Genomic DNA, 26,908 nt, shown 5'->3' with positions numbered 1-26,908 from the left:
GGAGGATGTGACAAGACGTACACTGAGTGCCCTGAGGGCGGAACTGCAGGTCGTTATCCAGCTGAACAGGTACAGAAAGTAATGATGGGAATACTGTGCCGAGGCTTCGGAGCGCGAGGTTTACTGTGCATTCTTTCATTAAGGGTGAGTGTTATGGGTCTCATGTCTCTAGCATCCCATTCTCTTATTTTTAGGTTACTTAAAACTAACTAGATTTTTATTTATACTGCGCATATTCAGACTTAGATTTATGTTTACAGTTTATCGGTCTGAAAATAATGCAATTTCAATCCTGTGTATGTCCTGTATATATGTGGATTGACAATAAAAGAGACTTTGAAAGGTGCATCGCCTTTACAGGGCTTCATTTAGCTGTGGAACTGTTGCCGGTAGACGTCACCCAGGCGTATTGAATGAAACTTCGAGTAGTGACTCAATTTTTGACACACTGGAAACTGAAAGCTGCAACTACTGAGATCTAAACTGAGAATAAACTCTGAAACTAGGCAGTGCCAGCGCTGGAGACACACAGAATGAGAACCGATGCTCTAACAAGGGAAGAGGGAGAACGAGATGATAATATGCACACAAGGGTAATTAGGGGAAGTGGAAACAGCTGGAGAGGATGAGGCACAGAAGAACAGACAGAGGAAACAACAAATTTCTATCGAGAGCTCCAGTAAATTTTCTTTGCATACAGGCTGTGATCAGCTGACCTGTGTTGCTGTCTGAGGTTTATGAATGACATGGATGAACAAACTGAATTCAATAACATGTATCATGAGATATTTCCAGCCCCTACACTGACATTATTCTGTTTATACTGTCTTTATAGTAGGCAATATAAAGATGAGAATCATCAGTTTAGATTCAAACTCATCTCTTCTACACTTGATGTAATCTACACCAGGGCTCTTCAACTCCAGGCCTCGAGAGCCGGTGTCCTGCAGGTTTTAGATGTGTCTCTGATCCAACACACCTGAATCAAATGGCTGAATTACCTCCTCAATATGCAGTCAAGTTCTCCAGAGTCCTGCTAATGACTTCTATATTTGACTCAGGTGTGTTGAAGACCATAAATAAAAACTTCCCTCAGATGTGTGAAATCTAAAGTAACGAGTCTGTTTTGAAAATGTAAGGAGTAGAAAGTAAAGATATTTGTGTAATGCAGGGAGTAAAAGTAAAAAGCAGTCAGAAAAATAAATACTCAAGTAAAGTACAGATACCTGAATATTCTACTTAAGTAAAGTAGAATTTTTGTGCAGCCACCTCTGGGCAGCAGACATGAAAATAAAGGTAAAAGTGGATCTCACATGCTAGAAGTAAGAGATGGACTCCATGCTCATACAGGGATTCTGTGAAGTACAAGTTTCTCTTTGCCCAAAAGATTATTATTTAGATCTTCAGTAAACATCAGGTGAGCTGTGTCTATATTTACTGTTTTTCTAGATAAGGGCCTGGCAGGGCCTGCCTCCGGGAGCCCCTCCCTCACCCCCTCCTCTTTGACAGTAAAAGATGACAATAAAATGGTTAACCCTGAATAATCTAGTTCTTTTTTTTCTTCTTCTTTTTTTTTTTTTACTTCTGGTAGCCTGATTATCTCAAAAACATTGTAATATATCATAAAAAACTCAGACCTGGCATTAGCTTCTGCTTTGACCTGGTGGGCCACAGACTTGTAACTTAGCATCCACTCAGTTTCTGCTAATTCCATCCTTACTCTTCTATTTCAACAAACAGTAGCAATTCTTTATCATCATAAGTTATGAATAATCTTTCAGATTCTATTGGCAGTGGGTGTGCAGTCTGTTCATAATATGACCGGCAGTCACGTTACAGCCAGAATATATATTTGTTTCCTGCTGTGTTCTTACCTGTCTCAGAAAACCACGATAACAAAACCCAAGTTTAACAGCAGATGGTTCAGTGATTTCTTTCATACAAGGTTTTAAATAATCAGGCTCCACCTTATCTTTAAGACCTCATAGTACTGTATCACCCCAATGAGAGTCTGAGCCAGCACCTCAAGCCATCTTACTTGTGGTTCCTAGGATACTTAAGAGTAGAATGGGAGGCAGAGCCTTCAGCTTTCAGGCGCCTCTTCTGTGGAACCAGCTCCCAGCTTGGATTCAGGAGACAGACACCCTCTCTATTTTTAAGATTAGGCTTAAAACTTTCCTTTATGATCAAGCTTATAGTTAGGGCTGGATCAGGTGACCCTGAACCCTCCCTTAGTTATGCTGCTATAGGCCTAGGCTGCTGGGGGGGTTCCCATGATGTTTCTTTTCATTCGCCTCTTTTCACTCTGTTTATACCCCACTCTGCATTTAATCATTAGTTATTATTAGTCTCTGGCTCTCTTCCACTGGCCATGGCAGATGACTGCCCCTCCCTCAGCCTGGTTCTGCTGGACGTTTCTTCCAGTTAAAAAGGAGATTTTCCTTCCCACTGTCTCCAAGTGCTGCTCATAGGGGGTCATCTGATTGTTGGATTTTCTCTGTAATTATTGTAGGGTCTTTACCTACAATATAAAGCTCCTTGAGGCAACTATTTGTTGCAATTTAGTGGTAGACAAATCAAGTCAAATTGAATAGAATTGAATTATTCACAAGATTGACATTGATAGCAACAAACAGTAGATGGCAGCATTATGCCATTGATCCAAAGATGAAGAACAAGATGGTTTGGTTGGCCCTTATTTTGCAACTACACTCCTGAAAGGTAGCTCAAAAGGTACACCCCCCCACCCCCACCCCCGACAATAAAGTTCATTAAAATTGTGGCCTCATAAAATATGTCTAAAGAAATTCACTTACTTATTAATTCAAACAAACTAATTGTGTTCCGTGTAACTTTGATGACTGTAACTCAAAAGTGGTAATGATGTGTAAGAGTGTGGTGAAATCATGAACATATATGCCTGATATGTTGAGTGTACAGAGTAGATAGATTAGACCAAGTCGTTTGTCTGGTAATTATGTTAATGTTGAATGTTTTTCTCATTTATCTGTTCCTGGTTTATCCTATATTTCCACAAGTGATTATTTGATTATTAAATAATGCTCTCACTTTATTAACTTTCACCTGCCTTTTTATGTAGTTTACTTAGGATAAGTGTTTGAGGGAGTTGGGGGAGGGCAGTTTTTGCTATTTTACTTTTATTTACCAGAGCTGTTTCCTTCTCAAGTATTTCCTTATCAGCACTGTGAGAGGCAGTGAAACAGGTGACTAAACTCCAACTGCAGACGTTTACTGACAGCAAAATGATGAGAATTTTCAGCAGAAATATAGTAAGTAACATCTTTTCAATTGTGTTTTGTTAATGTAATCATGCAATTCATTTCCCTAGATCTTAACGATATAAATTTTTCTTGCATCTTCAAGTTTATGATAACCTCTTCCTCTCTTTTCCTTCTCCATGTATTTCTTTTTGGTTTTCTTGTTTTTCTTTCTCTCACAGAATTTACTGCAGTAACTCAAATATTTTTGCACCTGTCAGGTGAAAGTTGGGATGGGAAATCCCTGTGGTTTGGTGAAATCCTGTAGGTTGAGTCTGGTGAGTGGCAGATATCTGAACTACTGGAAAGGACTGCCTCATCTGCCTGTCCCACCTCTGCGGGAGACCTGCGAGCGCTATCTTAGTGCCCTGGAGCCCATTGTAAAGGAGGATGAGCTGAAGCAGACAACACGGCTGATGGAGGAGTTTCTTAAAGAAGGAGGTGATGGAGAAAAACTGCAGAAAAGCCTGGAGAGGAAAGCATGCACCACTGACAACTGGGTGAGTGCATCAAGTGGATTACTGGCTGTGGACAGTTGAGGACAGACTTACAGATTTACTGCTGGGGAAGGAGAAGCTGGGACTGCTGTGAGAAAATATCGGGTGCATAATGGTTTTGTCCTGATGTGTGTCTGCATTCACAGCTTCTCCTTCAAAAACATCAGTGAATTTTTTATTTTTATTTTAATTTGTTCACATTTACAGTTCTGATTAACATACCTTTTTAATTAATGTTCAGCTATTAAGCAAAAATGCATTAGTCAAAAAAATTGGTCAGAAGTTTAAATATACTCATGATTAGAGAGCATACATACATACATACATTTAATAACTTTAAAAAAAAAACAAGCACATAAACAATTTTTAATTTATTTTGGATTTTCTCTAATACACACAGGGTTAAAATGATGTATTCAGGTTCAAATAAGTGATGCTGAAGGTTCTACAATGTCTTTTAACTTGACAACGCCTTTAAATTATTATTAGTGATGATTAATGATGATTAGTTTGACAACACTTGTTATAGTGACCAATACTCAGAACAATGGTTGAGTCCACTGAAGAACTACGAAGGAGAATTGTAGATTTACCAAAGCTGGGATGGTCTCTTTGAACCACTTCAAAACAGCTGCTGAGAATGACTGCATTCCTCAGCCTAATCTTTACCCTCAGGGAGAGGCCAGCCACCTTTCAGAAGAAGTTAATTTCCACCGCTTGTATCTGTGGTCTTGTTCTTTCTGTCACTACCCAACATGACCATAGGTGAGGGTATGGATGTAGATTGACTGGTAAGTTGATGACTTTGCTTTCACGCTCAGCTCTCTTTACCACAACAGACCAGCACTTGTATGAATGTGTCTGTGAATGGATGTATGCAAATGTGTTGTATAAGCACCTCCACCTTCAAGTTCCTGGGAACCACCATCTGTACACATCCATCCAGTACACATTCCAGACATGAACTGTTGTCTCCTCTGCCCCCTAGGAGGCGCTATAGGAGCCTGAAATGTAGGATAAACATACTGAAATACAGCTTCTTCCCCTGGGCCATCAGAACCCTAAATGTAAACCTACAGTAACAGTAAATTATTCCAGGTGCCAAAAATGTGCAATACTATTATAACTAATTTTTAATTCTAATCAGGTGAGAGTATGCAGACACATTATCTCTTCCATGTTTGACACAAACTTTTCATGTTTAAGCAGATCAGAAGTTTGGATTGACTTTTTAAATTTTCCTAAGAAAAGGGTTAGAACATGATGGTAATAAAATAGTGCACTTGCTCTATCCTTGTGTCACTTTGTTGGTTTTTTTGGGCAGCTTACAGATCATGGGTTACAGACTCAGTACTTGGACCGCAGGGAACCTTTGGTGGTTTTTTCCAACTTTGGATTTGCTCTTCCCCAAATGGACTTTAGGGATAAACTGGGACAAATAAGGTGAGCACATGCACATAGACACAAAAAATTCAGAGGTTCCTTTTAACATGAGTAATAGAGGTTTAACAGTTATTCTTTCTCAGAATGACTTCACTGCAATGCATGGGTAGGAAATTCAGAAATTAAATTCAGATAAAACTAAAGCTCTTGTGCTCGGCCCTGCAAATCTTAGAAACATGGTGTCAAACCAGATACTTACTCTGGATGGCATTACTTTGGCCTCCAGTAACACTGTGAGAAATCTTGGAGTTATTTTTGACCAGGACATGTCCTTCAATGCACATATTAAACAAATATGTAGGACCGCTTTTTTGTATTTGCGCAATATTTTCAAAATTAGAAACATCCTTTCTCAGAGTGATGCTGAAAAGCTAATTCATGCATTTATTACTTCTAGGCTGGACTACTGTAATTCATTATTGTTGGTTGTCAAAAGACACAGTGTGTCTTTTGTCCTGTCTCAATCCCCTCACCCCCAACTGGTCACAGCAGATGACCCCCCCCTCCCTGAGCCTGGTTCTGCTGGAGGTTTCTTCCTGTTAAAAGGGAGTTTTTTCTTCCCACTGTCACCAAGTGCTGCTCATAGGGGTTGTTTTGAGTGTTGGGTTGTTTAGTTTTTACTTACTTTACTTTACAATGTAAAGTGCTGTGAGGTGACTGTTGTGATTTGGCACTATATAAATAAAACTGAATTGCAGGTACAGATTGATAGAATTCTGGTCACACAAGGTTCATTTGGACCTCATTTAATATTTCAAATCTTTGGTGATACAGTAGGAATTTGACCCACATTAGGCCACCTTGTTTTTATTGAGTCATTTTGCATTGCATAACTTGGTTTCATGTTGTTTTGTGTAATAACTCTTTTCTGACCAGGTGTGCTGCCAAATTGATAACAGCTGTTTTGGACTTTAAGACAATGATTGACAAGTGAGTACTACTGGATCACATAAAACTGCTTGTTTCACAAAATGTCTGTAGGTTTGACATTTTTGGCACATAGTCCATTTTTTGGGTTTATGAAAGTTAGATGCAGAAGTGAAAATATTAGACAATTTTTGGTGGTTCCATGGTGTAGCTGGCCATGGAACCACCCACCATGTGAAACACTGAAAGATCCCTGGTTCAAAACCAGGAGGAGACACAAACCAAGCCTCGGGGGTTGGCAGATGAGTTTGCGCCTTGTGCTGGTCTCAAGCCTGAGAGTGGTCGTGTCTCAGGAGGTAGAGCAGGTCATTTACTAATTGGAAGGGTCATGGTTTGATCCCAGTCTGCATACCAAGGTGTCCTTGGGCAAGACATTGAACCCCAAGCTGTTCCTGAAACAGCCATTAGAGTGTAAATGTGTGTGAATGTTAGAAACACTTAGACAGAAAAAACTTCTGCATGAATGGGTGAATTAAACATGTTGTATAAAGCACTCAGAGCTTAATAGGACCAGTCCATTTACCATTATCCATAAATGGGAGGGTTCTATCAGGCTGGGCATCGGGTGTAAAATCTGTACCAAATCCAATGTGGAGATCCATCTTCTGTGACCACCTGTGACCATAAATAACCTTCTACTGGTTTTACTGCAGATCTTGAAAAAGTCTTTGATTGGATACTCTAAAATTATAGAAATATAACATTTAATATTTTAATGAGAACCCAACTGATAAAGGCTTTTAAAGAGGTATGCCATTTTGGGGTTTTTTGGCAGCACGGTGGCGTGGTGGTTGGCACTGTTGCCTTACAGCAAGAAGGTCCTGGGTTTGAATCCAGAAAGGTTGAGTTTGCATGTTCTCCCATGTTTGCGTGGGTTTTCTCTGGGCACTCGAGTTTCCTCCCACAGTCCAAAGACATGCAGTTAGGGAGGCTGGCGACCTGTACAGGTGTACCCTGCCTCTCGCCCTATGACAGCTGGCATAGGCACCTGCTCCCCCACGACCCTGAACAGGATAAGTGGAAGTGAATAAATGGATGGGTGTAGGACAGTGTGGGCCGCAGCTCCCTGGTTGGTGAAGGTACCGTACTGCAGTAATAACAGTTTGAAATTACACAGTTACATATTTATATAAATGTATTTATTTATATAAAAAGTTAATTAAAACTGGTAATAGGAGGTGGTTAGTTATTATTACCTAATTTTACTGCTCTTGTACTGAAGTTTGTGTCCCAGTGGCAAGTGGGTCACATATTGGCATTAGCACATATGACTTGATAGTATTAGCAAATTATAGCCAAGAGCCTGTGTTTTGTTGTTGTTGTTTTTTTTTTTAGTCAAATGTTAAAGGAAATACATCACTAACTCTGACATTTTGATCTGATTGAAGAAAACTTTACAAGCAGGTGCAATCGGACAAGTGGAATGTTTCCCAGAAAGATATAAATGTTTTTTTTGGGGGGGTGGGATTTGATGACAGACCCTCTTGATTTTGCAGTGAGACACTACCAGTAGAGTACATGAGAGGGGAGCCCCTCTGCATGATGCAGTACTGCCAGGCACTGTCATCTTGCTGTATCCCTGGGCTGAAGACTGACTCATTGGTGTTCCATGGCAAGAGCTCTAATGCCCCCAAACACATCACAGTGGCACACAACTCTCAGGTGAGATACCAAAGATTGCACACCCTTTTGCATGAGGTCTTTGGTTTCAGGGCCCTGTCATTTATAAACCTTGAATTCTACAAATTAAACTAAAGCATTAACTCGGGCCATCTTACTAGTAAACTAGTAACATGCACTATAACAAGGAAAAGGTAATAGTGAAGCTCTGAAGTAATCACATGATACATGTATGCATGTTTTCACTATGTCTACATACATTTAATGAACAAATCTTAATATTTTGTTCCACAAAAGGCAAAGTTCATTTGAGAATTTTACAAATTAATGTAAATTATTACCAACAGCTTTGAGGGACATGTCATAACGGACTGATAACACATTGAGAGTGTGCAGCCCCAAATTGAATAAGTGGTTATTAAAAGCCACGGACAGATGTTAACAACTTCCTGGACTGAGCGGTCATGCACATCCAGGACACATCTGTGGTCTGTGGATGCATTTCTGTTTTTGGACAGCAAATGGAGACGGGTTTTCACCCACTGCAAACAGCCTTCCATGCAGCCCTCCAAAATCCCAGCTGCATGCCTGTAGATTGTGTGTGTGTGTGTGTGTGTGTGTGTGTGTGTGTGTGGGGGGGGGGGGGGGGGGGGGGGGGGGGGGGGTTAAGAAAAGTGTGGAAAAGTACAGATGGTGGATGCAGTGGGAAATTTTCTTTGTTTGTTTGTTTGTTTTAACATTCTATCACTTCACTTATGTTATGACCTCACCTTTCTCTGACCAACAGCACAAGGAGGAGAAGCCCAGACCGTTTGTACCAAACTTCTCCCATTCCTGGTGACCTCCGCTGTTGCGCCCTCCCATACTTTGGCCCACTTGTCAACCGCTCAGCATTCGATCGACTTACAGATCTTCTGCATGCAGCAATGTGCAATTAGGATTTTGAAGGGTTTTCACCCACATTTGCAGTGCGTGAAAACCCTCCATCATTTGTTGTCCAAACAGAACTGCGTAGGCAAGCACATATGCAGGACCATAAATGACACTTAAAACAGAAGGCACAAAGATAGAACTGGTTCACTATGTTGATGGGAAAAGTGTTATTTAATCCTTAATAAGACTACATTATCCTTAGTCAAAATTTGCCAGTTTGTTTACTCTGACTGCTTTAAAACCATCAGTGCTTCACATTCCGTAGTGAAGCACTATGGAATACACCTGATTTTTAGTAAAATGTTTAATTTATTTGGGATCATAGTCATATCTTCTGGTGCCCTAACAATGGGCCAGTGACACTTGAAATGCTAGTAGCCCCAGGACCATTTCTTAGTTTTCAGCAGTCAATCCAGCCTTGTTTTTATGAGTGTGCTTCTCTTGAAACAGTTCTTTACGGTGGAGGTTTACAACAGTGATGGGACTCCAATCACTGTTGATCAGCTTTGTGTTCAGCTGGAGAGGATCTGTAACTCCCCACTAGAGACCAACATGGAGCTTGTCGGTATCCTCACAACCCTGCGCCGTGACTCCTGGGCCAAATGGTACGACAGACTGGTCCAAGGTGAGCACAATCATGCTTGCATACAGGTGTAAAGAACCTTGCATATCTAAGGGGTGTTATCTGGGGAAAACCACTAATAGTTAGAAAAAACAAGGATTTAAGTCAGTGGTTCTCAAATCCAGGCCTCGTGGCCCGGTGTCCTGCAGGTTTTAGATGTGTCTCTGCTTTAACACACCTGAATCACATATAGAAGTCATTAGCAGGACTCTGGAGAACTTGACTGCATACTGAGGAGGTAATTCAGCCATTTGATTCAGGTGTTTTAGATCAGGGACACATCTAAAACCTGCAGGACACCGGGCCACGAGGCCTGGATTTGAGAACCACTGATTTAAGTGAACAGGTTCATTTTTGACCACACAGAAAGCTGTAAAATGAGGCAACCAAAGAGGCACACTATAGATCGTAATTACAAACATGCATGGTTAAAACAAACTGTGAAAGAGGTGCAAAAATGTCAGCTATGAAAATCAAAATCTGTGCTCGGCCAACATTTGAATACATCCCTCCTGTTATTTCTGAGATTGATCAGAGATCTGTGTGCGTGTGTGCCTGTGTGCGCTTAACTTGATCAGATCCGTCCAACAGAGAATCGGTTTCAGCCATCGAAAGGAGCATCTGTATGCTGTGTTTGGACGGAGCCATGCCTCAGGTGTATGGGAAATCTGGCAGATGTGCTGCACTCCAGATGTTGCATGGAGGCGGCAGCCAGTGGAACAGTGCTAACCGCTGGTTTGACAAATCGCTGCAGGTGAAAGAAGAAACACATTAACCAATGATGTATCAGCCAAACTTTATTTTACCTTGCATAGACATATGAAAGTTAACTGGAAAAAAAAAAACAGCAGCTCAAATAAAAACAGTAAAGTAAGAACCATCTATTTCAGGATATGAGAAAAGCAGAAAGTGTTACTTTGTTTAAATACTGAATTGTAAGTTTTTAAAAACTGTTTAACTGTTTGATTTTTACATTTTATTTAAAATAAAGCAAGTAAATGATTAATTTCATTCAGATGCACAACCACTCCTTAATAACTTGGGTGGCATAATGTTATATCACCTCTGATGTAGGACTATAAAACCATATCATGATGGGCAGATTTACTATCAAATCTTCCCAATCAGTATAAGCTAAATAACAGAACCACAGATGAAGAAACAGACTCAAAACCATGGAAAGTAATGCTTTAATTTGTGTCTCTTTCTTTTAGTTTATTATTGGTGAAGGTGGGACATGTGGGCTTAACATATTGCATGCTGTTATTGATGGCACAGCGAGTCTGGCCTTAGCTGATCATATCACAGCTTCCATGTAAGTTCAAAACCTCTGTTGTACAAATTTAGGCAGAAAGTACAGATGTGCTCTATAAATTTTAATATCTAGTGTTTATGAAAACTATAATTATAACATCTTGAGCATTAGTAATAGAAACACTCCCATCACTATAGCTCTCTGCATATTCTAGCAAGCCACACGGTGACTGACTGCACTAAATGTGATATTCTGTTCCACCTATTTTTATTTATTTATTTTTAAATGTGTGGAAATAGGAAAAAGCCACAGATGATGCCATCTCCTGTGGAACTCTTGCCCATGCCTCAGAAACTGCACTTCAATATCACACCTGATATCAAAAATGTCATTGAGGAGGCCAAACAGAGCATGGACAAGTAAGTGCACATCCCTGTTTAATGTCTGTTAGATACATAAGCCCAGTGATGAGGAGGGGAAAAAAGAAAAGAGGTGGGGGTACTCTTGCTACTCTAAACTGCTGCAGCAATGACTCTGCTTGCAGTGCCACTATGTGTGAATGGGCTTTTATTGTGACTTTGGAGAGACTGAAGAAAGTTGCAACCCATCAGCAATTAAGAAAGTCCATCCATCCATCCATCCATCCATCCATCCATCCATCCATCCATCCATCCATCCATCCATCCATCCATCCATCCTCTTCCACTGACCACCGCCGGGTCACAGGGGCAGCAACCTAAGCAGAGATGCCCAGACGCCCCTCTCCCCAGCCACCTCCACCAGCTCATCTGGGGGGGACTCCAAGGCATCCCCAGGCCAGCCGGGAAATATAATCTCTCCAGCATGTCCTGGGTCTGCACTGGGCCTCCTCCCGGTAGGAGATGGCCAGAACACATCATCCAAAAGGTGCCCAGGAGGCATCCTAGTCAGATGCCTGAACCACCTCAACTGGCTCCTTCTGATGTGGAGGACCAGCGACTCTACTTTGAGCCGCTCCCAAATGGCTGCACTCCTCACCCTATCTCCAAGTAAGAGGCCAGCTCATTTCTGCTGCTTGTATTCACAATCTCATTCTTTCGGTCACTACCCAAAGCTCATGACCATAGGTGAAGGTAGGGACGTAGATTGACCGGTAAATCAACAGCTTCGCTTTCACACTCAGCTCCCTCTCTACCACTACAGACTGGTGCAGCATCCGCATCACTGCAGACGCAGCCCTGATCCATCTGTCAATCTCCTGTTCCCTTCTCCCATCACTGGTGAACAAGACCCAGAGATATTTTATGTTCTCCACTTGCGGCATCAACTCGTCCCTGAGCCGGAGTGGGCGCTCCACCCTTTTCCAGCTCAGGATCATGGCCTCAGACTTAGAGGTGCTAATTCTCATGCCAGCTGCTTCACACTCGGCTGCGAACCGTTCCACTGCGAGCTAGAGGCCACCACCTGATGAAGCCAACAGAACCACATCATGTGCAAAGAGCAGAGATAAGATTCTTAGACCATCAAGGCAGAAGCCTTCCGTGACTTGACTATGCCTAGAAATTCTGACCATAGAAATTATGAACAGAATCGGTGAGAAAGGGCAGCTCTGGCAAAGTCCAACACCCACAGAAAATGAGTCCGAGGATAACCACCACAACATGCAGCAACTACTTCCAACTGCCAGAGGTGGAGGTTATTAAGGACCTCAAAGACTGGGGCCTCTGCCAGGTGTTCCCAGTGTACCCTCAATATACGTTTAGCTCAGCTCCTCTCTTTTTTGAGTGTCCAAAACATACATCTGCAGATCTGATGATCCGATTACAAAATCAGTCGACCTGCAACTGAAGGAATTTAAAAATAATACCAAGAGTTTGTGAGTGCTGATGCTGTTTAAGCCTTCATGTTTCTGCGTGTTCGTTTCTCGAACAGGAATGGACACAAAACATACAGGAATAAGGAGTCCAAATATTAAATTTAATAAAGCCATTTTCAAACAGTTTACAGATTAATCCGGGTCAGAACTGCATACCATACTCGTGTGAGATGGCATGAAGTACTGGCGCTTTCTAATTCAACTTACAGTTCTCATATAGTCAGCTCATATCAGTCTTGATTACATCATTTACAAAACAGAATGTGAAAAACAGATAATTTCAACAATAGGGTGACCTCGAAGTCTCCATATCTATCATTGTGTAGTCTTCATCAGTGTGGCTCATTGTACAGTTCAGAACACAAAGTTCATGATGACACAGAACATTATAAGCTTCTGTATTTTTAATCAGTTAAGTTATTTTCTAGACAAATATCTCAGGGAAGTAAACGTACATAAGATATATAGGTGGCATATACTATGAATATTCCAACAATCCCCCTTTTGACCTTCGACATTTCTAAGGTCAACTTCACCAGCCTGACCTCGGGTGGTCAGCCAGGACTGTATTGATGTTAAAAGCCAGAAGAGGATTCTGTGAAAACTAATCTTACACTATTATGATTGTGAATTTAGCAAAAATTAGACAGGATTTAATAATGTCATGGTTATAATGGATGTACCTACTTTCTATACTTTCTTATGGCCTGAAAAAACAAAAAGAAAACAAGCATTAGTCTTTCATATGTCAATCTTGTTCAGTGAAGTGGATTAGCATTTAAATTTAATCAGTCCAAAGTAAATCCTGCATATAAATTGGCCCACATGACAAACAGTAACATGAAACAGTCACTATCTAATAATTTTCTTTCAATTCATTAAAAAATGTGGATTGCATCCCTTCAGGATCAAATCCAGTTCTAATCGATGAAAATCTTTCTCCAAACATAAAAAAAAAAACAATCACTGGATCAGTGCACAGGTAATAGTTATATATGTATGCAGCCTTCTTTCAGCACTCAGCATAGCCTGCTCATATTCACCAAAGCCATGGATGTTCAAACCACAGTAGTCAGCGCTCGTCCCTGGAGATGCATTCCTGCACCTCTTTAGACATCAGCTCTTCACTTATGGCCGTCATCCTGGTTAGTTTCCTGTTAAAGGCTCATAATGTCTCAGGTATGATCTCAGGTACCTGTGGAAAACGTCCAGTGAAGAAGTTCCAATTTCTCCCTGTTACTTAAACAAAATACCATGAACTGCAGGTCTTGTGGGTCAATAATTAAATTCGCACAAACTAAGACAGGACATCAAAATGTCCATAAATATTCTAAGGATGTATTTATTCATTGGCTTTTAGTTATAAATCTTTTATTTTGTTTATCAGCCTGAGAAAAATGATCTTACAATTTTAGCATACCACTAATTTGCTAATTTACTAAGTAAGTGGATTCAATCCGCCAAAAGTGAACCTGATTTAATGCACCTAGAGTTAAATATCAGATCAAGCAAAAATATAATTTGAGCTTCTGTCTGTCTATGAGTGGGTGAGTGGGAAAGTGTGTGTGAGTGTAAGCTGCTTCTTCATTGCAAGTGTTTATGTTTTTTTTTTTTTTTTTTTTACAAGGTCAGTGTCAGCTGTCTCATTTTTCATCCAATTGTAAAGTTAACTTTTGCATTCTGGTCTCAAACTCATCAAAAAATTCAAAATGCAAATGAATATCCTTAAATTAAAATTTGACACACCTTCTATGTAAGCTGGAACAAAAAGAACACAAGAAAACAAAAAAACAAAACATGGGATGATTCTCAAAATATCTAAAAATAATCATTTTAAAGTTCTCTAGTCTTAAACAGCTCTTGGATAACTCTGTCGATAAAATTACTGTTCAATTCTGACTCCTTTGGCATGAAAATCTGGGGCAATAAAATATCTTAGAGAGATCGACAATCAAAATCATTTCAAAGTATTCTACTGGACTCAAAATTATATTTATTCTGTAAGTGTCTGTACCTAAAAGAAAGCATAATTATGGCAGACAAACTATGGCTTCATAAACCTCAAGTTATTAAATCATGAAGGGTAAAAATGCATAACCTTGACCTAAAACAACATCAGCAGTTGTTACTAGTTCAGCAGTAAAATAGAGGCTTTAACTATTATTTTTTTCTTCATTTTGTGTAATTCTATGCTTTTAAATCTAAAACCCCTGCAGTGGGATTTTCACCAGAAAACAAAACAAAATAAAAATAAAAATGTTATGGACAGTCTTTAGTCAAAATGTAGATACTTTTAGGGTCAGAGGTCATACTCACAACACCATTGTTGACCTTACATGCAGCTCACTGCAGGTTTGTCATCTTTAGTCGTCTAAACTGAAATCAGGGCGTGCCCCCCTTAGACCTCATGGGAATTTATAAGAGAACAATAGTTAGTGTTGGAGGAAGCATTAAACAAATTATACTCTTGGACCCACAAAATTCTGGCCCCTGTAGCGGTGGCCTTACAATAGTAGTTGAGTCAGACTACTGAATATAGCATAACTGTAATTAAAATATTGAAATCAATTGCTTTCTGCCTGGGAGTTCTTTGACCTTTGACCCTCTAATGTGCTCTTTCTTCACTGAGACCCTGTGACTGATTGCACCTGTTGTTATCAATCCCCACGTCAAAAAAGGCCTCCTGTTGATGACCCTCTTTCTGGGCTCAGACTTGTGCACAAAGATCATCGGTCAAGAACTCTCAGGTCACCTGTCTGTGAGATGGTTGGCCTCCTCCTCCTTGAGCACCAGGAGCCTTTTTTATATGAGTTTATGGAGCTGTCAGTCTGTTCAGGAGTTCTTAGGATGAGCTTGAACACCTCGATCTGCACCAGTTTCTTTATTGGCAGCTGATCCAGTCTCCTGCAGCCCCAGTGATGTTGTTCAGGCTCCTGTTAGAATAAAACTGAGAGATTTTCATTAGTTAAATCTTTACTTTTCTCCTAGTTCATCTCCCTCCTTTTGAGAAAACCTCTGTTTGTCTCAATAATTTACCTTAATTTAGCTTACTTATCTAAAGGGCATACTGATGTTTGTATTATTAGCTTCTGAGATTTTTTCCTTTAATGCTGGATTCAATATCAAATTGTTCAGACATTCAAAATTCAAATGTTCTCTGCTTTTCTCTTATAATCTTAGCTTTAAACAAATCTACCAAATAAATAAATGTAAATGCACAAAAGAATAAATCGGGAACTTGTATTCTATCCTACACGGGCCAACCAATAGGTTTTTAGTTCTGTGTTTTGCTCTGTAACAGAGCAGCAGCTCAAAGTTTGGCTCTTTGTTTTGGGTCTCAAATTCAGCTGTTTCACAAAGTATTTACATGCACTGTTTTTTCTAACGTTTCTTTTGAGGTTTTACTAAAACTGAGCTTCTCACTTAAACTTTTTCTTGAAATTTAACAACAATCTTCTGGAAAAATGACCTCTAATAATTTGCAAAAAATACTTCAACCTGAAATTTTCAAGGCATCTATTTTAGTGACTTTGTTTCTTCATTATTTATTTTTAAAGCAATAAACTCCTGACTCCCTTTTTTATGATTTTTAAATTTATTTTTTTTTTTTGGTCTTTTTATCCATCTGTGGTTGGCTTATCTCTCATATGTATCGGAAGCGAAACCTTCCTTCCGAGAATTTTTGACCAGCATTCCCTTATACAACCATATCAGTCCAATTTAAAGAAAAGAAGAGAAAAACTTAGGGCTATAACTCTCATCCACACGCACGACTTCCTTGAGATAAAAATGCACCCACACACACAGCAATGCTAAAACCTTGACACCATTCTCTTTTCCTTTTTTCCTTTTTCTTTCCTACACATACACACAGCTATGACAGAACAGCTAATATTGACCAGTGGAAATTGTCCTATTCCTCTAAACTCTGTTCCTTTTAAAACAACAAATGACACCATACTCTGCAAAGAAATTCACCTCAAAATATTTTGTCCTTATTTCCTATATCTCTCTGAAACACACATGACAATACAAATACACAGCAGTACTCAGTCACACACATGGAGGCCTCCTCACACACAGACACACATTCAAGCATCCATCAGTTTTTTCAAAATTAATTATTATTATAGATTTTTCTTTCCCAAGTGACCTAATTTTGGGATTGCTTAGTGAATTTCTGACCCCAAGATCAACTTTTACCTGATTAAGATGGAGAGATTTCTCCTTTAAACTTAGCTTTCAGCTTAATATCTGTGCTTTTAGGTTTAATATAGGTTTAATATGTATAGGTTTAATATGTAAAAATAATTTTACATCACCAGTTATTTTGAAGTTTCACCCTCTTTTTAATCGGAGCCCCCTCGTCAGTCATTTTGTCAGTCAGTCAAAACTGCAACAACAAAAACAATGTTAGCAAGGTACCATTTATATTTTTTCTTTTTTTAGGATTTTTACTTTTATTACAAAACTCATTTTCTCTTTGTCTCTTTATTTCTTATATTCGCTCTTTTTTTTTTTTTTTTTTTTTACAAAAATCTCTTGAGGCTTTTAAAGGGTTTTAGTTGCTTTTATGGATTTCTGAAGTGAAGATTCTTATGAAAGAACCATATAACCATAAGCTGTTACTCTCGTCTACTCTACCAGGAGTGATAATCTGACGCGCGATCGGTTAACCCTTCTACCAGGAGGACATTGTTAAAAGCAAATGGTCAGTTCACTTCAGAAAAACCAAAGGCCCTCTAAACCTAAAAACCCCCTGAAAAGGGTATTAATTCGGTCCGCTGATCAGACGGCCCTTGGACTCATCACCATCGCTATTCGTTTTGCCTATATTTTTTTTCTTTACTCTTTTAAACTCTTTTATTCTTTTCAACTCTTTTTCTCTTAAACTCTTAGACCTGTGTGAAATGGCTCGAATTACACCTTCCTCCTGTCATACCACCAGTGACCATTATAATTTGATACCATTCAATATGCAGATATTTAGAAAAGGTCTCTGCCAACCTTTAGGTGGAGATCTCCTGGTCACTGATAGAGTCTGGAAGTCAGCACTGTCACGAGGAACCTCGAAGCGGCGATTATCGGTGGCCAAATTCACTCCTTATTCCCAAGAAACTCAAGAAACAAATAGAAACCTCTGAAAATCAAAAACATTCCTGTTCGATCACGTCGGGTGTCACCAATTGAAGGAATTTCAATAATAAGAGTGTGTGTGCTGCTGTTTAAGCCTTCATGTTTCTGCGTGTTCGTTTCTCGAACAGGAATGACATAACACAAACAGGAATAAGGAGTCCAAATATTAAATTTAATAAAGCCATTTCCAAACAGTTTTACAGATTAATCCGGGTCAGAACTGCATACCATACTCGTGTGAGATGGCATGAAGTACTGGCCCTTTCTAATTCAAGTTACAGTTGTCATACAGTCAGAGCACATCAGTCTTGATTACATCATTTACAAAACAGAATGTGGAAAACAGATAATTTCAACAACAGGGTGACCTCGAAGTCTCCATTTCTATCATTGTGTAGTCTCTATCAGTGTGGCTCATTGTACAGTCAGAACACAAAGTTCATGATGACACAGAACATTATAAGCTTCTGTATTTTTAATCAGTTAAGTTATTTTCTAGACAAATATCTCAGGGAAGTAAATATAGGTGGCATATACTATGAATATTCCAACACAACCTAGGGTGTCCTGGTGCCACATGTAGATATGGCCTTCCCTATGTTTGTGCATGGTGTTTGTTATAGACAAACTGTGGTTTGCATTGAAGTCAAATAACAGAACATAACTCTGGTTCAGATCAGGCAGGCCATTCCTACCAATTGCGTCCCTCAAGGTCTTGCTGTCATTGCTCACATGAGCATTGAAGTCTGACAGCAGAACAATGGAGTCAGTGGATGGTGCACCCTTGAGCACCCACACCCAGTGAATCCAAGAAGGCTGGGTACTCTAAACTGTCATTCAGCTGTCACAAGTACAAACAGCAGTCAGGCCGAAAGCCACAAGAAAGTAACCCTGTTGTCCACCAGTTAAAAACTCCAATGTACAGGTGACAAGCTGAGGGGATACAAAGATACCCACCCCAGCCTTTCACCAAGGGTAATTCCAGACCAATGTTTCATCGACAGGCTGCTCCTAGCCAGGCCCCACAGGCTAAGGCCCTGCCACCAGGCACTCTTCCTCGAGCACCCTCCTCAGGGCTGGCTCCAGGGTGGGGCCCCGGTAACCCTATCCCAGGCAGGGTAAACTGTTCTCTTGGCCCTTTTTTCTATAAGGGTCATCTGAATCACTCTTTGGTCTTGGTTGATGGACCAGATAATTTGCCTCAGGAGACTCTAACAAGCCACCAGACAACATAGCCCCTGGGATCACTGGGACACACAAACCCCTCCACCATGATAAAGTGGTGATTTGTGGAGGGGAATTCTCGTATAAATGTACAAAAAAATATTGAGACAACTGAATCTGTAAAACATTTTAAAAACTACCCAAGAATAGTCTCACTGACCAAAAGTGTCTTCTGTCTCCACAATGACAGAATCGCCGAGGATCTGGACCTTAGGGTTTTGGTATTCAGTCACTTTGGAAAAATTTTTATAAAAGCCTACAAGTTGAGCCCAGACGCTTTTGTACAGATGGCGATACAACTGGCCTACTACAGGTGAGATACTGAAAACTTGATCATGAAAAAAAATCCTTAGATGTCTCATTTCCAGAGGTGGGAAATAAGGAAGTACAAATACTTTATCGCACCTAAGTAGAATTTTGGGGTATCTGTCCTTTACTTGAGTGTAGATTTTTTTGACTACTTTTTACTTTTACTCCCTACATTTTTGCACAAATATCTGTACTTTCTACTCCTTACATTTTCAAAACAGGCTAATTACTTTAGATGTAAGGCATCTGAGGGAAGTTTTTTATTTCCCATCACTGTGACTTCAAATATCATACTGATCTGAGTCTAAATGGAGTAACAATAACAATTATAAAGCTAATATTATTGGTGTATCCACTCTAACTGGGGCTTATTGCATACAAGGACATGAAAGAGGTCAAACCATATAATTTATGCATCATTTATAGCACTGTACTCAGGGGTTAAAGTGGACTGTAATGAGTGCAGATGTCTGTAAATATGGTTGTAGTACTTCAACATCTACATAGCGCTACTAAGAGGGGTGAGCATAAAGAAAGTAACGTGTTGTGGTAGGTAATTTCAAATGCAACATTTCTAACAGCTCAATATATCTCAGCAAGCACATAAACTGTTTGTGTGTTTGTCACACAGTGTGTCTGCTAGCTAAAGTTAGAGCTGCTCTATTTCCCAGGGAGAGAAAAGAATGAGACATAACTTCACTCAGATGGAGAAAGATGTAAGAGAGAGAACAGGAGAGGAAAGAGAGAGGTTAGATTTAAAGGTAAGGGCTGCTCAGTGTTCTCTGATAAACTGGAAATTGAAAGCTTACATGGAATGTCCTCATTTTTAAATCAGATATTGGATCTGTATATGATGGGAAGTTATGTATTTTCATATTGAGAAATGTACTGCAAAACAAATTGAGGTATACTAGCTTTGTGTTATTCAAAGGTTACATGAAAATATTTCAGTTTGGTGCAGGATAAACAGGTTAGCTTGCAGTACTGGTGCACAGTGTCTGTGTTCATGGTCATTGTTATGTTACATCAAGTGAGATTAATTAATTAAAAGACAGTATAAACAGTATACTGTCAGTGTAGAGCAGGGCTCTTCCAACACACCTGAATCAGGTGTGCTGAAGCAAAGACACATCTAAAACCTGCAGGACAGGGGCTCTCGAGGCCTGGAGTTGAAGAGCCCTGTGTAGAGGATGGAAATCAGCCAAGCTAGCTTCATCAAACATCTGCTTACATCTTGTTGAATTCAGTTCATCCTCAAAGAGCAGTAAACCTCAGAGCAGCAGCAGCACATGTCTGCTGATTACAGCCTGCACACAAAGAAAATCTACTGGCGCTCACTGTAGAAAGTTCTGAATCTTTTCTGCAGGCGGAGCTACTGTAATCAATCTTAGGGTTCCCCACCTGCCAAATCCCACTTTAACCCCTGATTATGCCCATTTTTGTGTTTTAGTGTGGAGGCAGTCACCGTCTACAATGTAGGCAGCCGAAATAAGAGCTTTTTTCTTTCACTACTTGTGTCCTACATAACAGATTCAAGCTGAGTACATTCATTAGAATTATGATTTAGATTTGAATAATGTTTATATTCTCATGTAATGATATTATTTTATGTTAATATAGCACAAGGTTCAGTTAGCTTTGCTCAAAAATAAAGAAAGAAATGTCCTCTAAAGAGGTACTTTTACTTTGTTACTTTGAGTACATTTCAGTAAAGTAGTTGAATAAGTACTTCAACTTTTACCAGCGTATTTTCTAACACAAGTATCTGTACTTCTACTTAAGTAAAGCATTTCTGTACTTTTGCCACCTCTGCTCAGTTCCTTCTAAATCAAAGCCAACTCAGCTGCAACAGTTTTTGTACTGAAAATTTTTGTTCCTATAAACAAAGATTTAGGCAGTTTCAGGTGATGTCACAAAATTTTATATGCTGAAACAGTTTGTTAAATAGGTTTTCTTTCCTTGACAGGATCTACCAGCAGTGCTGTGCATCATATGAAGCAGCCTCCATGCGTTTGTTCAGGAAAGGACGTTTAGGTGTAATAATGTCAACATCGAGTGCCTCGGCTGCCTTTGTTAAGTCTTTTGATGACCCCAAAAAGCAGGTCTGAGAGGGAATATTCTAATCAAATACTGCAAGGTGTTGAGTTTATATATATATATATATATATATATATATATATATATATATATATATATATATATATATATATATATAGTGCTACTGTTTATTTCTAGAATGTTAGCATTAGATGCACTTAAACATTACATTACTCTGTGTACAGGTCTGACTTTGTCCCATAGCGTAATACATGAGACATGGATTTCTGTGTGTGTGTGTGTGTGTGTGTGTGCCTCCCTCCCACAAATTGCACCTTCATTCGCCACCATATGCTGCTGACTTTCTCTCTCAGCTATCTATTTTTCCTCATCACTTTACTCACCTTCATCCTCAACTTCTCCAAACTCTTAAACCAGCTTCTGGGCTTCTTACAGTCCTCTTTTCTTTTATCCAATCTGCTTCAACTTTCATGTTGCCTTTGTTGCATACTTGAATTTATTTAGCTGTCTTCTGCTTTTTCTGTAATTCCCTCCTGTTTAGTTTTTTTTTTTTTACTTCCATGGATATCAAATGTTGTAGCTGTGTCTTGTGACACTGCTGAAGGTACCTGTGTAACACAAAGGATTCAGTTACAAGTATGGCTCATAACCTGGTCTTGTTTTTCACAGAGCACAGAGAAACTTGAGTTATTGGAAAAAGCAATAAAAGTGCATAGGTGGAACACCAACATGGTGAGTATCATTTACGTAACTACTCAGTATATTATTGTAAGTATAATTTATCATCCCTGTAAAGATGTTTTGTTTGTTTTTTAACAATTCCTTAATTCATCTCGTATCCCACGTTATACTGACAAGTTTCTGAAGTCTGATTAGTTTTCTCCTTTTTGCTATATGCATCAGACATTTGTTTGTTGCTACATAGAGCTAAAAAGGGTACCCTCTAAAGATTTTCACCATCAATGGCACTATGAAGCAGCGTTTTCCATGCAGCCCCTTGGTTGGATGGTTCTTGTGCACAAGGGTGCATGCATGCATGCATGCAGACTGTTAGTCTGATGCTAAAGAGGCAAAAAAATGCACCAATGTCACCAAAGATGGGGAAGAGAAAGGTGGCTAGCAAGTAAACTGTGCAGGATTCAACCTTTATCTAAATGTTATCATTTATCCTTCTAGTCCTTCCTTTGCTTGTCCAAAGTTACAGTAGCACCAGGATAAATGGACTTTAACAAATGTTGTTGTCCCAGCTGGACTTGGTCAGAATCTCCAAAGAGATTACTTTATTACCTTGTCACTAAGACTAACCTCGGTCATATTATGGCGGAAAATCATTTTATTTTGACACCACAATCTTATTCTTTTGATCACTAACCAAAGGCTTGGGCAGTTTGATCACCAGCTCCCCGAACTGGCACAATAGAATGTCATCTTTTTGATATGGAAGGAGCCTGAGCTTGCGTGTGAGGTTGAGTGATTGGGTGAGGCCAACTACAGTATATCTAGTCTAAGGCATAGCACAGGTTCTGGAACCAATGACTTGCAGAGAGGGGCAGCTGTCCCTCTCTGTCACTGTGACAGCTGAAGTATAGTAAGCAGGGGTGTGTTGTTGGGGCTAAAGGGGCACATGGGGTGTACTCGACTGTTTTATTCAAAAGTTCAGTTACTAGTAATGTTTTCATATTTTATTTTAGTAGAATAAAGTTAATTGTAATCATAGCATCACCAGGACTCCTGACACCTGTCTGTGCAGTTAAGGCACTGAACATGGCCCACTCTCATTCAATGTCAATGAACTATCAACAGTAATTGTTTATACCTGAGGACCAAATTTCTTCAGTATAAATGAAAAATTCAGTGAGATATGAATTTTAAAATATGACCAGTGACTGTGACCTTTGAAAATGAAATATGATTACAATGGACATATATAAGATGGAGAAAATAACTGCGGATATAAATCACAAGAGGGACCTGTTTATTTCACGATGGAAGAAATGGATGAACTATATAATGCCACGCAGGCCTGACATTGGACCTGTCAACTCTAGCTAAGGCCCTACTCACAGGAATATCTACCCTCACTCCCTATGTGTTCAAGTTCTTTGTGTGTACGTATAGTTCAAAAGAGATATTCAAATGGATATGGTGTAATATATATTGGGAATATGTAATAGACATTGTATTGATGCTGCTGAATGTCAAAAAAAAAGAAATAAAAAAAAAAAAAAAAAGAAAATGAAATACGTTCTTGGGCCCACAAAGTTTACTGTTCCATGTACCACTCACTCCAGATTTTTTTATTTTTGGCCTTTTTTTGCTTTTATTGGATATTGAACAGTGAAAATAGACAGGAAGGTGGGTAGAGAGAGGAAGACAAGCAGTAAAGGGCCATGGGTTGGATGTGAACCCAGGCCACCTGCACCATAACCATGTGGTGTGCATGGTTGCCTGCTCACCCACTGGGCCACCCCGGCACCCAACTTTAAAAAAATTTGATCATAATTGTCTGAGCAATCCTCAAATTTCTGAACATTGTCCCTATCTCATAATGTTAAAGAACTCTTGAAAATTCCTGCATCCAGATGGTGATCCAGATCGCCACCAAAGTTTAATTAATTGTATCTTGTAACAGTAGTAACAACCATCTTGTCCTCCCGAGAGAAATTCATTGGTGTTCAGTACCTTAATATATCCAGTACCTGTGGAGGATAGGCCAACTAGACTGCAGCCCTATGTTGTTCTTTTAGGCTATAACTAGATTAGGCTATAAAGGCTTGGACACCAGTTGCTCATCAGCTGTCTCAGAGAGGGGCTGGAAAAGGTATTGAAGGTCCATCTTGGCTAATTTATTGTGGGCTGTGAATTCCTTTCATGAGCATGTTTCCAATTGCAGACTATATTCAAATGGGCCTTTGACAGGTTTCACTTTGAAAAACAAAGTCCAGTTTTTGAGAGACAATTGGTATATCTTGCAATCCATGTTGTAAACAAACTGACCCGTCTCCATCCTAACAGGAAATTCGAGGGCAGATAATATATGGACACATCCTGGCCCTGAAAAATCAAGCTATTGAGGACGATATCCCCATGCCGGGCATCTTCACAGATCCCTCCCTTGATAAAGCCTTTAACTTTCGACTTTCTACAAGTCAGGTGAGGACCGGGGCTGAAATGTGACAAACTATAAACTTACTCAAATTCAGATAGAGGTGGTTAAGCCAATTCCTTTATATGCTGCAAAATGTATTATTTAAATATTCCATTTACATCTTTATTATGTTCTTGGTTGGTGTGTTCATATTTTTGTATGTTCTGGTTGTTTTGGTTTGTTTGGTTATTTTTATTTATTTTTTTGGGGTTACTCTCACTTTGTTCTACGACAAACTGAAGTAATTTCCACATGCCCTTTATCAGGCTGTGGGACAATAAGCTTTAATGTTTAAGTAGATTTAAAGTTTCAGAGCTCTAATGTGGAGCCATCACCTTAGAAATAAACAGCAGCACTGAGAGCGCTCAGCCATAAACTCAATCACTGAAATTAAAATGTTTATTTTACCTCCCTGTGTGCTAAATCACCCTGTTTAGATTAGATTAAACTTTAATAATCCCTTTAGGAAGATTACATCAGGGAAATTTCCAGTAGCAGCTTTTACAGGTAACATAGGCACACAAATGCAGCAGTTATCACAATAAACAAACATATGGATAAATAGATAAATAATAGAACAGACAAGTATTCTTTATGTTGTGTTGTGGTCGGGCTCTGCATTTAATCCATGTCCAGTTAATGATTGGCAGCAGCATTCACCGCTTCTCCTTTTAACAGCAGTGTTTCATTTTATTGGTACATTTTTTTAATGCTTTTTGTAAATTTGTAATCACCATCTGATAATGTCTTTGGAGTACAGGTGGCACACAGGGATCATTTTCTGTGAAAGAAATTCACATGACCCGTGACCCTTTAAAATTGGTCAGATGCTGCCAACACCACCCATTTCATGTGAACATGCAGGGGGAACCCTGGGTTAACTTAGCAAGCTGATAACCAGCTTTGTGTGAACGCTCTTCTCAGTTGTCAGTGTTAGGGTAAGCCCATCCTGATACTTCAGGCGTGTTGAACTCACTTCATAGTACAGAGCCCAGGCCTCTCCATGTCCACAACAATGGTCACTTTATACTCTTAGGGCAGGGGTCGGCAACCTGTAATCCGGAAAGAGCCATTTGAACCTGGTTTCCACGGAAAACAAAACAGTGAGAACCACAAATACTAGCACATTAGACACCATGTTTCTAATGTTTTTAGGGCCGAGTACAAGAACTTCAGTTTTATCTGCAGTTTAACTAATTGATGTGCGTCATCTGGTTTCATGGATAGATAAAGCTGAGTATTATCTGCATAACAATGAAAATTTATACAATGCTTTTGAATAAAACTGCCTAAGGGAGGCATGTATAATGTAAATAAAATTGGTCCTAGCACAGAACCCTGTGGGACTCAATAGTGTGTGTGAAGAAGACTCCCCATTTACATTAATAATATCTAACAGACCCCATTGGAGTCAGTTATTCAAACCACAGTACCTATAATGCCAAAGGCATGCTCTAATTTCTGTAATAAAATGTTATAGTCAATAGTATCAATAGTATCGATTGCTGCATTGAGGCAGGACAATACAGAGATGAGTCCACTGTCAGAGGCCATAAGAAGATCATTTGTAACCTTCACTAATGCTGTTTCTGTACTGTGATGAATTCTGAATCCTGAATGTATAATATCAGGTCAAAAAAAAAACCTAGTTTAGAGAGAACAGCACTGGTTCTGGAATAAACCTATCGCCTGCACATGCAACCTACGGGTTTACTTCAAGTAGTCTTCCCCCACTTTAGGGGACAGTGTGACAGTATGCATGACTGTTATACTAAAGGCAATAAGTCTTTGTTGCTATTGTGCATTTAGCTGTTTTATACATATAAATTCTACATCATAGGAACTGTCTGCATAGGAAAAATCCCCAAGATTATTATACGCTAACTGAAAATGAGGTTTTCAAAGTAAAAACTGTTTCACATTATAATGTGACAAATAATATAATTTGTCACAGACACTGCTATATGTTGTTAAATAGTGCTTATTTTCGTTACTAGCTACATATGACGCGCGACAAAAGTCCACCAGTAACTAACTCCTACATTCTCATTTCTGTTCTTCACAAGATGTCATCCAAGACTGGCTGTCTCTGTTTTGCTGGTCCAGATCAACCTGAAGTTTATGATTTCTGCTACAGTTTTACAGATGATGACATCACCTTTGTAGGTTCAGCTTGGAAATCCTGCAAAGAAAATAATGTGATACAACTGATCCAAACCCTAGAAGATGCATTGCTAGACATGAGGATGCTGCTGGAGAACGAAACCAGCTCCGCCTAGTGCTAGATAATGAACCTTTTTGAGAGCAGTATTCAAAGTAATTAGTTGAATACTATGAGTTAGTCAACTCATGTAATTTTATTATATTAACATTAAACACATGGTAAAGACCCTTTATACATGCCACTAACTTGTGATTCTTGTACACTTTAAAATGAAAATCATCTGTAAATAAACTGCTCAGTCTTTTCATACCAAGATGGCAGCTGCATCTCTCTACCTGTATTCACCTGGATCTATGACTGAATAACTGTTTTCAGTGTTGTTCAAGTGATATTTTGAAAAAACCACTGCACGGTTGTGACTTTTTGTCTGATAATTCCA

General features: G+C 39.4%; 1 protein-coding gene across 3 annotated transcripts; it reads left to right on the top strand.

Moving 5' to 3' along the window:
• Nucleotides 1–92: 92 nt before the first annotated feature.
• Nucleotides 93–26,654, top strand: LOC115776369 (carnitine O-acetyltransferase-like). Of its 3 annotated transcripts, XM_030724013.1 has the most exons (15): nucleotides 93–144; nucleotides 3,188–3,290; nucleotides 3,500–3,778; nucleotides 5,100–5,218; nucleotides 6,095–6,148; nucleotides 7,642–7,807; nucleotides 9,149–9,323; nucleotides 9,899–10,074; nucleotides 10,535–10,635; nucleotides 10,875–10,994; nucleotides 18,981–19,103; nucleotides 21,066–21,201; nucleotides 21,827–21,889; nucleotides 24,173–24,310; nucleotides 26,372–26,654. In XM_030724013.1, exons 2-15 carry the CDS (start codon nucleotides 3,264–3,266, stop codon nucleotides 26,582–26,584), a joined length of 1,890 nt encoding a protein of 629 aa, XP_030579873.1. In that variant the 5' UTR covers nucleotides 93–144; nucleotides 3,188–3,263; the 3' UTR covers nucleotides 26,585–26,654. The 3 variants fall into 3 exon arrangements, with proteins under 3 accessions (XP_030579873.1, XP_030579876.1, XP_030579874.1); XM_030724016.1 differs by lacking the exon at nucleotides 6,095–6,148; XM_030724014.1 differs by lacking the exon at nucleotides 93–144 and having other exon boundaries at nucleotides 3,200–3,290; nucleotides 3,461–3,778.
• The last annotated feature ends 254 nt before the right edge of the window (nucleotides 26,655–26,908 follow it).

Source organism: Archocentrus centrarchus, unplaced genomic scaffold (assembly GCF_007364275.1).
Source record: "Archocentrus centrarchus isolate MPI-CPG fArcCen1 unplaced genomic scaffold, fArcCen1 scaffold_30_ctg1, whole genome shotgun sequence".
Lineage (NCBI taxonomy): Eukaryota > Metazoa > Chordata > Actinopteri > Cichliformes > Cichlidae > Archocentrus > Archocentrus centrarchus.
Note: the sequence above shows the minus strand (reverse complement) of the source record. Positions and strands in the feature narration are given on the sequence as shown.